General features: G+C 40.1%; 1 protein-coding gene across 2 annotated transcripts in view; it reads left to right on the top strand.

The window, feature by feature from the left end:
- The window catches only part of hmcn1 (hemicentin 1), a 514861-nt gene that overhangs the window by 172719 nt on the left and 326763 nt on the right, over nt 1-15379 (top strand). For both annotated transcript variants that reach the window (XM_072273998.1, XM_072273996.1), the window contains exons 12-14: nt 5183-5324; nt 10362-10489; nt 11951-12064. In XM_072273998.1, coding sequence (XP_072130099.1) covers nt 5183-5324; nt 10362-10489; nt 11951-12064 — 384 coding nt within the window. The remainder of the gene's footprint in view (nt 1-5182; nt 5325-10361; nt 10490-11950; nt 12065-15379) is intronic.

Here is a 15379-nt window from a genome sequence, read left to right as displayed (position 1 = left end):
AAGCCTTTGACTCCATATCCCACTTCTTTCCCACGCCTGGTAGATGCAGAAATTGAGATTGAGCGTGATCTTCACCAAATTGTTTGTCGGTATTGCCAAAGTGCCCTCCACCTTTGCTAAATACATTAATATATACTGTTTACATGAAACTATTTTAGTGTTTTTTGAACCAACCTACCACTAAGGCCATATCTCAAAACCTCATTTTTTTTATATCTCTACTTTGCATTTTATCTGAAATGTTTTAAATTAACAGAAACATGTAGGTAAATGAAGAAATATGTAAATGCTTGAAATCCAAGTGTTGTAATTTTAGACTCCTTTTTTCCCAAAGTGCATATTTGCTTTGTCTCCTTTTCGTTCTGTAGTTGTTTGGATTGGATATTCCTAGCCTCAGCTCAATTATCTGGTAGTCTGGCCTCAACTGTGTCTATGGATTAGGTAAATCTAAAACAGCAGTTGGTGAACTGGGAGAAGAAAGAATGCTGAGGAGGAAAACCTCGGGGAGCAGTTGGACAATAGGTGAAAAATTGTAAGAACAATGAAAAAGTTATACAACTTCACAAGAGAAAGTAGCACAGAAACTGTGCATCCAGAGCGTTACCGAACATGTCTTTTAGACTGTGACCCCTTGCTGCACTCCTCATGGAATCCAATGATGAAGTGCCAATTTCCCAGCACTTTCGCTGGGAAATCTTAGTTGGAATCTGTGACATGTTAGACCTGGCTCAGGTTCAGTAACTTAATCAATCTGCATGGATAGAAGGAGGAAGAGAGGTACATGACATATTATTTGCATTTTTTGAATTAATTTAATTCATTTAGACGTTTCTAAATGTATTTGATTACCTTAATTGTTCCTTTTAGTGTTTGAAAAGTTTACTACTTCAATTTGGGTATTTAAACTTTTTAATTCTTATTGGATGTAATTTTTGGAAGGTAAATTGTTGAATTTTGGGATATTGTTTCAATGTTTGTGAATATTGAAGACATTCAAACCCTTGACAATTTGTCAGGGCATTTTGGGAGGAGTTGCTCACCTCTTTCGGTGGGAAGACAGTATACTGCTCAGATCCCCACTGATCAGCAACTCCGATCCCAGGAAATTCCAAGTCTAATTGAGGCGGATTGGACAGAAATTCCAGTGGGTTGGCTGCAGCTAATAGATCAAATATCCTTCTAAAGAGCACCATGTTAGCGTAGTGGTTAGTGCCATGCTATTGCAGCTCGGAGCATCGGAGTTCAATCCTGGTGTGCTTTGGAAGGAGTTTGTACACCTCCCCTCCCACCACCCCTGCAGAATACGTGGGTTTCCTCCAGGTGCTCCGGTTTCCTCCCACAGTCCAAAGATGTATAGGTTAATTGGGCATTGTAAATTGTCCTGTGATTAGGCTAGGATTAAATCGGGGGTTGCTGGCAGCGCAGTTCGGATGGCCAGAAGGGCCTATTTCACACTGCATCTCTAAATGAATAAATATAGTAAATAACTATTGTAAATAGCTGGTGTACAGGAACTGCTCCATGATCGTCCATCACTTCCAAACAGAGGTTTCATGTAGATTTGCCAGTGTTCAGAACTCCCAGTCATGAATGTGGATGTTGCAAACTTGTTGGCCTCTCATCTCTGGCCTTTTCTGAGCTAAATTCCAGCACTGGAATCTGGCATTTGAGTGCCAGGTTGTAGAGAGTATTGCTCTTGCCTTTACTTAATAGGAGGGAATTGCCTGGAAGAATAAATGTAAGTTTCAGTTCATTTTTTAAAATTAACTGCGTTTTGCTAAACGTTCTTTTTTTAACTTTGTAAGCTTTCAAATCCTGTTTTAATTATTTTAATCTTTTATTTGATCTTTCAATACTTCTGAATAAGATTTCAAAAACACTCAAATGCATGAAGTTTCATAGTGAACTATATCAAGGGACACTGTTTGATCTGTGTGTTGACGTTTTTCAGCTGTTGAATGGGAAGAGTGTGTTCGGCCATTCCCATGTGATACAGTTTACTTGGACATTACCCTGCATTTTGCAGGACCTCACCAATGAGAACTGAAACAAATTCAGAAAGGAGGTTTGCACCAGTAGATCCATGGGGAAAGTAGAGAGCAAACTACTGAATCAGAGTCACATTTATTATCGCTGACACTTGTCATGAAACTTGTTTGTTTTTGAAAGAAACTTTGCAGGAAACTTTGGCTGGTGTGATAATAAATAGAGTGAAAGAGAAATAATGAAGTAATGTACATGGATTCATGGATAGTTTGGAAATCTGACAGCAGAGGGTGGAAGCTGTTGAGTGAGCATCTTCAAGCTCTTTTACCACCCCTCAATGGTAATAATGAAAAGAGAGCATGTCCCAGATGATGAGGGTCCTTAATGATGGATGCCACCTTCCTGAGGCTCAAGAATTTCTATCAGAGCTTTTCAATTAATCTTGATACTGTGCATTTTGCAAGATGAGCCACAAAAGTAATTTAAGGGGTGATAATTGTCTTAATTTCTTTAAGTGCATGCACACAGGCTTTTTGTTACAATATTTTTGCTGCTCACAGTCCCCGACTACGTTCACAGACATTTTCTAAAAAATTGGCCTTTAAAACTGACAAACTAGTACATTGATTTCCTGAAGTTGAGACGAAATGCTTAATGAAGCCCAGTCCTGCTTCAGGCTCAGCTGAGGTTACTTGAATACTTCAACTTGGTCCACATTTGGTTGTCACTGTTAAACCGTGACGTCCGTTTTTAGTTTCTTTAAAATTGTTGGTTTTGGCATGGAAGTGAAATAGTTGATTGTTTTCCTTTCTTGAAGAATGCAGTTCCTAGGCTTGGTTGCTAATGACATAGCTAATGGTAGCATTAATCATACATTGGCAAAGCATGTAAAGAGTATTCTATAAAAAGGCTGCGAAATGTATGTCATTATAAATGAAGACCGACTTTTCTTCTCAGTATCTCTTTTGCACCTGTTTATTCTTCTGACCTCTCCAAAGTAGGAATCCCTCTGTCTTTCCTGTACCTCCAATTTTCTTTTGAGTCATCTAGTAGCCGTCAAACTTTACAACTCCTCCCTTGGAGGGTCAGGCACCCTGAGCCAATAGGCTGGTCCTGGACTTATTTCCTGGCATAATTTACATATTACTATTTAGCTATTTATGGTTTTATTACTATTTATTATTTATGGTGCAACTGTAACGAAAACCAATTTCCCCTGGGATCAATAAAGTATGACTAAACTAAACTAAACTAGTATAACTTCAGCTTTTGAATCACATATAACTGAAGGCAAGAAAGTAATGTACATTCTAAATCTATGTTGATATTGCATACAAAATAATTTGCAACTCTAAATATTCACTATGACTGCTTCCATGTGCATTGTTTTGAAGTTTCTGTCATTTCAAGTCATAACGGTCAAACAGAAAATGTCAGTGATAGAGGGATCATATCATGTGACTGAAAATTATGAATCTGAAGTTGCTGGTCAGTGTCATGGGTTTACTGTTCAGCACTGAACATGAGACTCGGATCTGCATGTTTTAAAACAGTAACGAATGAGCTCATATCATAAGCAGGTTAATAGCTTCCCCGCACTTGTGAGTGTCCCACGTGATGGCTGTGATAACATTACCTACGTTACCCCGAAGGTGATAAGTTTGGCTCCGGCTGTTGCCCACAGTCTCTGGGTAATATCTGCAATAATATCTCCCCAGTGAACGTGAGCTAATACACAACAAAACTGCTGCACGTAAAATTAATTTGACTCTGCCTTCCCTTCCTCAGGAATGCAGGAAAGTATATTTTAACAGTAAAGTGGAACCACATTTCTGCTATCTTGACTGAGACTGTGAAGTTGATAACATCTATACTTTTCAAAATGGCTCGAATGCTTTATTTAAATGATATGCTCAACATTTAGCTGAGATGGTAAATGCCTCTTTTGCCTGCATGATGGTGATTTTCTCTTTAATGTTTTGTTTGAAATAAAATTGGCACTAATTTAACTGTGAAGATAGATCTACACTAAATACTTTGAATCCCAGGGTTAATATCAACTTCCAATCTTACAAAACAATTAAACTTTTAATCTTCAATTACTGAAGTCAATATCATGGGGCCAACAAGTATCCCTTGTGAAGGAGCACGGTGTAGTGAGGTTTGACTGCATTGACTATGTCCTTATCTCAAGTTATTTGTAGGGAAAAGGATTTAAACTGCTGGGTCTCAGAAATTAGCATTTTGTGACCTCTGGGATGTTTTATAAAAAATTATGACATTTAATCAGTGCAGGAATTTGCATTGTTTGCTCTAACAAATCACTTATCCTATTTGTGTGATGTCTCAAGCAGGATTGCTGATATTTCATTTGTTATTTTTAAAGTGTTGTGGATGTTCCTTTGGACCTCATGGTTTTAATGGGGAGCTCTGAAGTCCTGGGATAGGTAGGGGGAAATGTCCTTCAGTCCTGAAACTAGAGACGTTCTTCCAGGTGTTGATGCAGTAGGGGCATCTATTGAGATCTAGAGCTTCCCTTTTGTTTTTGGTAATATTAGCAGATTTTGAATCAAAATAAATATTGTTAAAGATGGTCTGAGGTGCAGCATTATTGAGCAGTTGACCTTGACCTTGAAGCCAGTAATGTAGCTGTTGGTGTAACTGGAAGATAGCAGGGTTCCACTATTCCATAGCTGTGACAGTGTGAGCAATCATTGATCAGGGTTCAATTGCTGCCGCTTTCTGGCAGGGCTGTCTACATTCTCCCTATGACCACGTGGGTTTCCTCTGGGTGCTCCAGTTGCCTCCGACGTTCCAGAGACGTACGGATTAGGGTTGGTAAATTACAGGCATGCTACATTGGCAGCCGAAGCACGGCAATGCTTGCTGGCTTCCCCCAGCACATTCTCGGACTGCGTTGATCGTTCAAATTTCACCTGCATGTTCACCTGTACATGTGACAAATGAAGCTAATCATAGCTTTACCTAGCACAATGGCTTATGTAACTGTACCAGAATCCAATGGCCTGGATTCATAATCCTGAGAATCTGTGTACCATGAAAGTCTCCTGTTCAATTCAACAAGCGGTTAAGTGGATTTCTTCAAATTGATAGTCCTTGTCTGAATCTCCTATGAGTTGCTTTTTACCAAAACTGTTATATTCCAAGTAAGTGATAATGCTGTGCTTTAAACCAGAACCTCCACGAGTCACAGTGTATCCCATGAACCAGACCTTCACAGAAGGGAGGGAGGTGCGAATCAGCTGTACCGCCACTGGCTACCCCCGTCCACACACAGTCTGGACTCATAATGACATGTTTCTAATCGGAACAAGCAGGTAGGAATTGCTGTAATCTTTTCTGACGATTGAATATTTTGTCACATTTGCTGTCAATAATTGTACCGAACTGAGCCATTGGGTTATTCTACATGGATACCAGGTCCGCTTCCTGCTGTCAGTTGAGGTGATCACTTCGTGCCGCACAGGAAACTCCTGCCGATGTCATTTCCTGATGGACTCAGTTTTGGCCTGTGAGAGGTTGTCGATGTTAGCTCACATCCTCTCATCAGATTGGCAGCATTTTGTGGAGATGATGTTGTTTGTTGTCTTTACAGTGTTGAGTTGCCTGCTCAAGTAGAAGTTGTCAAACATGTGGGAGAGATAACATTTTGATAAATTTCTATTCAATTTAATATCAAAGAATGTATACGGTATATAATGTGAAATTCTTGCTTTTCGTACATCTCCTCGAAGCCAGAAACAACCCCAGAGAATGAATGACAGAAAACGTCAGAACCCCAACTCCCCCCCCCCCACAAAAAGCAGCAGCAGGAAAAGCATCAACCCTCCCCCCCACTTGAGTGACCAAACTGGAAGAAGTTGCCTGGGTCTACAAAAACCTCTGGCGACATCTTTAGCCCCTCCCACTCCTCTAACAGCTGGACTGGAGCAGAGACAGTATCGAAAGGAGGGAAAAGAACAACCTGCGTTTATTGTACATTTTTATTACATTTTATTTTTGTTACCTCATTCAGAAGCAAAAGTGATAACAATTAAGCCACAGCTAAATCAGTGCTGGGAAAACACTGGAGGAAAGTTAATCATTCACTTGTATGAATATAGGTTTTATTAATTCCCAGCAATTGTATACTTGAAAGGAACTTTATGATAACTGAGCCTTGCTTAATAACTAGGTCCATCGAAACATGTATTCAGCCCAGTTAAATCTCTGATTTGAATTTCAGTACCCAAGTAGAAATTATCTTGCTGTCTACCAGGGTCGGTTTCAAACCATGTTGATCTTATTATCATTGTCTCCAGACTTGTTTACGTCACTGCTAACGGTAATAAAATGATATGTACTTATTTTGAAAGGAATCCCATATTTTAGGTAATTAGCTTTACATACATTTTCATATCCTTCCCTCTAATGTTGCCCTATAATCATGCTTCCCAGCTGCAAAACTTTGGAGTGGGTGATGATGGTACTCGGGCTCCTTAACATACCAACTCCACCAGGAGAGACTTACATGCTCTAAAGAAATTCCTAAGGTTGACATGTCATTGCACTCATTTGTATGCGGCTGATCAACTGGTTAATATGGGTTCAAACAATGGGTATATGTATTGGAAGGCAAATACCAATGTTATGAAATAAAAGTGTTTTTTTATGCCTTGAAGAAAAAGGCACAGAACAGACCCCATTTCTCCATGTTCAATCTCTACAAAGTCAGTTCCATTTGAGCATTTAGGGTACAGTAGGTCGTAATTAAAGAGAGGAACTAATAAAAGTCAGCATCTATACAGCTGATTACAGTCCAGTAACTTTTGCGAACAAGTCTGTGTGGACCACAATGAGGCAGAGGGACTTGGCTTCAATATTCACCTGCAATCAACAAAAATTGAGCGACTCAGATGAAGGTCAGACTTTGGAAGAGCCTTTGAGGTTAGCTGGCATTTGTAGAACTTCACACTAACTTTGAGGCAAGGAGGAATGGGGTTGGTAAGTGTTTGGAAAGTGACGTTTTTAATACATGTTTTCTGGTGAAATAAGAACAGACTGTGCTAGTGTCTGTGACTACAGATGTGCCAGCCCAGTGCTCTGGCGCCCTCCAGTGGCAATAATCTGAAAATTCCCTATTACTGATTTTCCAGGACTGGGGTTGGGGCGGCGGGTGGGGGGGGAGGATTCATAAAATAGGCATAGAATCAATGCACACAGAAACAGACCCTTTGGCCCAATTGGTCCATGCTGTCCAAGGTGCTCCATCCAAGCTGTCAGTGATTGGCCTATAACCTTCTGAACTTTTCCAATTGATGTATCTATCCAACTGTCCTTTGAAAGTTGATATTATACCTACCTCAACCACTTCCTCTGGCAATTCATTCCACTTAGATACCACTCTTTTTTATGTAAAATAAAGTTGCTCAAGTTCCCCTTAAATCTGCCCGGGCTCCTTAAGTCTGTGCATTCTGGTTTTCGATTCCCCAAGTCTGGGAAAAAGACTGAATGTATTCACCCTATCTATGCCCCTCGTAATTTCATACACCTCTATAAGCTCACTTTTCCATGTCTTATGCTTCAGAAATTAAGTTGTAGCCTGTCAAACCTCTTCCTGTAACTGAGTCCCACAAATCCTGGTAGCATCCTTGTAAATCTTTTCTGCACTCTTTCTAGTTTGACAACCTTTCCTATTTCAAGACAACCAAAACTGAACAAAACACTCTAAGTGCCACCTCACCGGCATCTTGCATGACCGCACCGTGTCCTCCCAGCTTTTATACTCAGTGCCCTGACTTGTGCGGGACGTTGTGCCAAAAGTTGATGCATGCAGACATGCTGCTAGAATGCAAACAGAATATGCTAAGAGTCTTCAGCAGGTCGGGCAGCATCTGTGGAAAGAGGAACATAGTTAACATTTCAAGTTGAAGAAGCAAGGGCAAGGTGGAGAAATACACCGAGCATGATGAAGCGAGGTCAGGGTTGCCGTAGTAGTAAACTGTTGAAAAGATTCATGAGCAGTTACGAAGAGTGAGAAAAGGAACAAAGCAACACGTAAAAGGTGTGAAGTGCAATTCAGAGTGGTAACAAATGTCCAGCAGAGCAGGCAGTGACAGTGGAGAAAAACAAATGTCTTAATATTACAGATGGTAAGCATATCTCTTAGCTCCATTCCCACCCACCTCCGTCTTCTCCTATCATTTCGGATCTCCCCCTCCACCTCTCAATTTCAAATCTCTTACTGTCTCTTCTTTCAGTTAGTCCTGACGAAGGGTCTCGGCCCGAAACGTCGACTGTACCTCCTCCTATAGATGCTGCCCGGCCTGCTGCGTTCACCGGCAATTTTTATGTGTGAAGCATGTCGCAGAATTGGCCAGTCCTGACCCTGGAACAGTTGAGCTGAATAATCAGTTTCTAGAATTTTCATTTTTTAAAATTTCAGATATTCAGTATCTGGAGGTTTTAAAATTCTCAGCACTGCTGCTGCCATCTGCATTCTGAAATTTGCTTCTATTATTCTCAGTGTCTTGTGCGGTTGTGTGATTTGTTAAATAACCATATTCTTTTTATTAGATCAAATTTTCTTTTGCATTATTTGTAAAATCTGCTTGAAGCAAGTACTAGAAAAGAGTTTTGATTTTACTTCTGTTTCTGACTGATGTTTGTTCTTTATGGTTATTATGCTTGGCCAAACCGTTCACATCCCTGTCACTCGCTCTCCTGACATGACAGAAGAAAGGGGATTCTTTGTTAGGTTCTTGTGCCAAGAAAATCTATTTTCACCCACTATTACACTATTGACATAAAGCAGAGTGATAAATTTCACGCATCAGGTTGAAAACCATAAGACCATGAGAAGAAAAGATATAGAGGCAGAATTAGGCCATTTGGCCCATCAAGTCTTCTCCACCATTCAAACATGGCTGATCCTCTTTCTTTCCCTCCTCAGCCCCACTCCCCTACCTCTTCCCATAACCTTTAATGCCATGGCCAATCAAGAGCCTGTCAATCTCTGCCTGAAATACACCCAACAACATGGCCTGCACAGCTGCCTGTGGTAACAAATTTCACAAATTCACCACCCTCTGGCTACAGAAATTTCTCCGCATCCCTGTTTTGAATGGACAGCCCTCTATCCTGAGACTGTGCGCTCTTGTCTTAGACTCCACCACCAAGAGAAACATCCTTTCCACATCTACTCTGTCTAGGCCTTTCAACATTCGACAAATGATTCATGGTTTACTCTTTTAGCACTGGGTAAGGAGATAAAAATGAGGAGGAAGGATTCTGCACTGAGGACAATACTGAAGCAAATTAGAAACCTTTAGAATCATGAAAATCTGTTTGGTTGACCTTCATTACTATTAAATTTTGTGTATGGAAAAATCAAGTGCAACTCACAGCAAAATTGGAATTGACAGTGTTAGGAGTGAGATTGTGGTGTGAAAATATCTGGTATTGTGAAGCAAACAGAGCAGAGCATTACAGCGCAATGTGAAATCACATGATGGCATAGTTCTCTTAACCAAGGGAATTTTTTTTGATTTGTGGCCCTATTTCTAATTTTCTGGCAGGCCCTCTTTAAATTGTGCGGAGCCAGTGCCATTCCAGTGTTTTGTTGCCTAAATCAAAAAATTATGAATCTGTTGCTATCAAATGTAAATCTGCGAGAGTAGTGAGGCTGTGGGTTTAACTGTGGTATGGCCTGCTAGCCTCTTTGGCGTATATCCACATTGCCAATGAAGACAAGACTGTTCAGCATCTCAAATTAGCTAGTAAGAGCTCCTTGCTGTGGGGTCCAAAAACACAGAACACACAAGACCCTAGTTTATCTCCAAGCTTGTACTGGGGTAACTGGCCCCAGCTGGTGTCAGAATGAGTAATAACTTCATCGGTGGCAAAGGAGGCAGCGGTTTGGAGGGAGTGGGGAAGCAGTGGGGGTCTGGAGTGTGCCTCTGTGCTACCAGTCATGACTGCTGAGAAATGTATATGATTGTGGGCGTTGGTGACAAGCGATTCTGCTGTAATCCACTCTTTATCTTTCCCGCCCCCAAGCAAACCACTAACAAAAGGTCCACGTCTCCTCACATCTCACTTCCTGCCACATGTCAATCTCCAAGATAAAAAAAATGAATATATCTAGATTGTATGGAACGTCACCAATGGATCTGTGTTTCAGCATACAATAGAAGGTTAAACAGAGAGCATTTTAAATACCATGATATAATGGTCTCTTCCATGGTTTTGAAAGAATTATTTACAGTGAAGCTATATTTTAAATTTGTGGCCTTCAACAGTAAACTTTATCAACAGTAAAATCTATCTTACAGCAAATACATGTCTAATAAGTTTAATTTCTTTGTGATTTAAAGACATATGCTGAGCAAGAGTGGCAGTCTAATTATTAGACCAGCTTCTCAGAAGGATTCTGGGATTTACACCTGCCTGGGCAGTAGCTCTGCAGGAACGGACAGACAAGCATCCATTCTCACCTATATAGGTCAGTGGGCAAATCCTCCTATTTCTGTGCGTTATACATTAAAGTGCTGAAGGGTGAACTTTTGTCCTATGCTGCCAGCAAAGTGCCAGTCCTGATTGGAAAATGCATTGACTAAGGTGGGACTACAAAGCTGGTGTTGTCCTGCAGGAGTTAAATGTATTGCAGATTGCTACAAAATTGCGGTACGAGGAGATGAGGTTGTCATTGTGATAATCAGCAAGCTATATTAAAATCCTGGACTGACACTTGATATGAGATGTTTGGTGGTAACCCTATCTGAAAACGTTTACACCCTAAAAAATCCACAACATGCAAATAATCTTGTGCTCATAATTCTCCAAACTTTTCCCTGAGCCTTTGTCATGACATTTCTATGAAAACCTGTCCAACAGCTACTTGGAATTACTTCTTGCAGCACTGTCAACAAAGGCAATTTGATTTAAGATGATTTTGGTGGTTGAACTCATTTTCCTCCCAAGGCAGAGCCCATCTGATTTTCTGGCATCATTTCTCACTTACCGTATTGTTGCTCAGCAAAACATTGGTTGCTCTGTGAATAACGTCCAAGTTGATCAGAGTTGTTGTACCGTGGCAGAATTAGTCAGCATAGAATGCCATAAATTGCACACCATGTCATTCCAAAAATGTCCAGCCCCTTATTAGATGAGTAAAACTGGCTTCTTACATGAGCTGTATATCTGTCAAATTGATGTTGAGGCTGTTTCCTTGAAACAGGACAGATTTTGATATAATTTATCAATAAATCGCCTAAGCAAATCAAACTGCAGTTGTGCTGTGTGAACTTTAGCAAAAAGTTTGCTGAAATCTTACATTTTGTTGAGTTGACAAGTAACTTGTAAACTTTGTGCATCATGCATTTGGGTAAAACTAGAAGCTGATTGTTGGTAGGTCTGGGCAATGAGCAGATTATCAGACCTGTGGCTTTGATTCTTGCCCAATACCAACAAGAGGCTGAGCCACTTTTTATTTTCATTCTTTCAGCAGATACTTGTGCAACTTAAGAAGATTGCTGGTTGGATCGAGAGCTGAAAAAGGCTTTAATGCTTCTTATACTTCTCAATTTTGTAAAAATGTGTTATTGACCATCATTCAATTCTTTACTCCTTGTTCAGTTTCATGGTTTTAAGCTTATTCTCAAGGTAGCAAGAAAGGTAGCTCCAAAATATTTCAATACAATAATGAGGAAAGTTAAGTTTAAATATAATTTGTGTGATTTTATTAGATTGAAGTGAGTAGGGTTTCAGAGTACCTTCATATTGCTATGAAAGTCTAGTTTAACGACCAAGGTTAGCTTGTGCCTATCATACCAGAGCAGAAATAAGCTCAGATCCAAGCCAGATAAAAAGTTTGGTGAAAGTTGATGCAAAAGAATGGTTTTCATTTTAGGTTCTGAAAGCAGTTCCATTAGGAGTTGTAATATGTTACTTTTCTTCTCCACAGAGGCTCCAAAGGTTACTGTTGTCCAAAAGGAAATCCTTATTGGCCTTGGGGACACTGCAGTTTTGAAATGTAAAACCACTGGTGTTCCAGAGCCGGAGGTCAAATGGTTCAAAGGTGAGAGAACTAGCTGGACTGAAACTCCCACGGGATTCACCACTTCAGAAAAACCAGCTGCCTGCTGGTACAAGTATGGTGCCATTATATGTCAAAAAACACAGTGTGATTATTGTTTGTCCATTTGTAACCAGGAGCTTTTGGAATTTTGAAGACCGTCAAATATTTTCAGTTGTGTGTACTTTGCTTCAGACTTATTTCTAATACTTCTGATCTAACTTGCTGGATGTTTGTGGAATTGAGTCAAAGGACTTTGCAGTATTATTTTGTATGCATTGGAGTATTGTGTTCAATTCAGATCACCTCATTTATAGTAAGGATGTAGAAGCTTTAGGGAAGGTGCAGAGGAGATGTACAAGGATGCTGCCTTATGAAGAAAGGCCAAGTGAGCTAGGATGTTTCTCTTGGAGCAAAGGAAGATGAGAGGCAACTTGATAGAAGTGTATAAGATGATAAAAGGCATGATTGGAGTCAATGCCTTTTTCCCACAGTGGTAATGGCTAATTGAGAAGGAATAATTTTAAGGTGATTGGAGGAAAATGTAGGGGGATGTCAGAAACTTTTTTACATAGAGAATGGTAAGTGCATGGAAGGCATTGCCAGGGTGGTGGTAGAAGCAGATACATTAGGGACATTTAAGAGTCTCTCAGAAGGCACATAGATGAAGGAAAAATAGAGAGGTATTTAGGAAGGAGAGTTTAGATTGATCTTGAAGTAGGTTAAAAGGTCAGCAGAACATCAAGGGCCAAAGGGCGTGTACAGTGCTCTAATGTTCTCTGTCCTAAAGCGTATGGACTCTGTGTCGTAAGGAACAGTCCAAATGCTTCTGAGCATGTAGATACAGAACATATTCTCAAGCTATTGTTTTTACTCCTTCAAATAGTAGTCTTAGAATATAGTCATGCAGCACAGAAGCAGAACTTATAGTCCACCGAGTCCACCCTAACAATCAAACATCCATCTACACTAACCACATATAATTTAAAATATTTTATATATTACAGTCTGCTTGACACTGGAGAACAATGCAAATTGGGAAAACATTCTATCAGTCATCTTTATTTGCTTTGCAAGAATATCCCTCAGGTTTCCAGTTCCTGCCATTTTAACTCTGTCCCTCAATCCCACTCTTCCTGATGTCTCCTTCAATGTCCCACTGCTCTCTTGTAGCTCAATGGAGGTTAGGGGTACAGCATCTGATCTTCTGAGGAATCAATGTATCTTCCTGAAATCGGCAATGATTTCAGATTCTCACACCAGAATCATTACTCAATTTTGTTTTTGGTTTGGTTTGCAGTTTCTGAGCGTCATTTAGCTGTTGCTGTTAACAGCTCCTCCTCCCTCACGTGACCAATTATAATACTGCCTTTGCCAAACAGACATTAATCCATCCCTTTCCCTGCCTTTTCACAGTCCCTCCCCATCTTTCTCTGCTTCTCTTGTGACTTGAAACAGTAAAATCTCTAGTAATTCTGTCAGCTCATTAGCTTGAGTATTTCCGGAATCGTCTTTGCTTTATTTCATAAAACAGACTTACATTATAAATGTCTGGTTTCCTATCTTCCCTTCATGATTGCTGCCTTCCTTCTACTTCATGTTATCCTGAGCTGGAAGAACCACTTGATGTTTGGTTTGTTTTGGATCATTGTTCCAGATTTCAGCATCTGCAGTCTCTTGTGTCTTCACTACGAGTTGTTGCCTCATTTACCACAGCAAGGTGCACCATGGTTACAAAGAGTCGTTCAGCATTCTGGCATGAATGGGATAAGCTTGACTAATCATGGCAAAATGAACTAGAATTCCAGAACATCATGTACTGACTCCAGACTGGGAGTTAGCCACATGAGCCATCTATTAGCTTCATACATAGATTTGTCAAATAAAACTACAAGAAGTCCTTCTGGCACTGTCAGCAACCATTTCCCATTCGCTTAAGTCAATGTTTTAATGACGTGGCAATCCACGCACTAAAAATGCTTATGAATTGATTGTGATGCCTCTTACTAAAATATTGCTGCAAATTGTTGTAAGTATAAAGTATTGAGAAATTCATCACTTGTTTGAAAATAATGCATTTTCAAATGGGAATAATGCAACTCTTTAGAATTTTAAAGTGAGATCATTCAATTTTGTTGCAAAGGAATATGTACTGTATATTTGTGGTGTTTGTATTATTTAGATCAGTTCTGCATTGTTCAGTAACTGGACTGTATAATTGACATATTTATAATCCACTGGCCTGACTTACATTTGAATAAGTCTGAATTTTTACAATAGTATAGCTGATTTAACAGTATAATTGTCATCTAGATTTTCTTCCACTCATGAACTTCAGCAACGTTCCCTCAAATATGTAATGACCAGTCTGCGCAAAAAAATCTTGTGCTGTGCAATTTTTTGCCCAGTGACAACAACATATGTGCACTGAATAATTTCTTCAATAAAAGCAGTATAAATAAGCCAGTTCTGAAATCTGCAGATTAATCATCGCAAGCTCCATGTTGTCAACACCATCTGCATCAGAAACCAGAAAAGGAAATGTGATTGTGTATGATTGTGAAATATATTAACATGCTGACGAGATAGGTGGTGACAACCTTTTGTGCGCAGTTTAACAAAGATGTTTGTGTGTGCGCGCACACACACACACACACACACACACACACACACACACACACCTTAGAAGGAACATTGAACTTATTGAACTTCAGCCTAAGTTCTTTACTGCCTGGAGGGTACTTTTTGTGCCATTGGAGAGCTTTCTTATTTGATGGCTATATACTTAGATTTCTTTCATGGGGAGAGATTAGCAGTTGGACAGAAAAAGTTTCAACAGTCTTGTTGGGAGGTCTTGACCCATCTTGACTCCATAGATGCTGCTGGCCTGCTGAGTTCCGAGTGTGTTGATCAAGATTTCTAGCATCTGCAGTATCTCTTGTGCTTAGGATGTTCTTGATGTACTCTTGAAAAGTGAGGACCACTCAAAAGGGAGGAGGGACATTTTAGACGGCATGGGGGGCCTCAAGTCCATGTAGGAGACCATACAGAAAACCAGTGCATACAAGAGATAGAGTCATAACATAATCTGCCAGCTTGTTGGGCAGATTTTAGCTTCTGAGGAGTCTGACTTTCCCATCTTGGCCTCCATCAGTCAGCTTAGAATCCATAGAACCAGACTGAAGTGGGTTATCCTTGCCTGCAACTACTACTACTACTACTACTACGTCGACTCAGGCCTAGGGGGCCGGCGTCGGGCACGATGACGAACTCTCCACTTCTCCCTCTCCCTCAACAGTGTGTTCAGTTCATCTACAT

This window comes from Mobula birostris, chromosome 12 (genome assembly GCF_030028105.1).
Source record: "Mobula birostris isolate sMobBir1 chromosome 12, sMobBir1.hap1, whole genome shotgun sequence".
Classification (NCBI taxonomy): domain Eukaryota; kingdom Metazoa; phylum Chordata; class Chondrichthyes; order Myliobatiformes; family Myliobatidae; genus Mobula; species Mobula birostris.
This window is presented reverse-complemented; position numbering and strand designations above follow the sequence as displayed.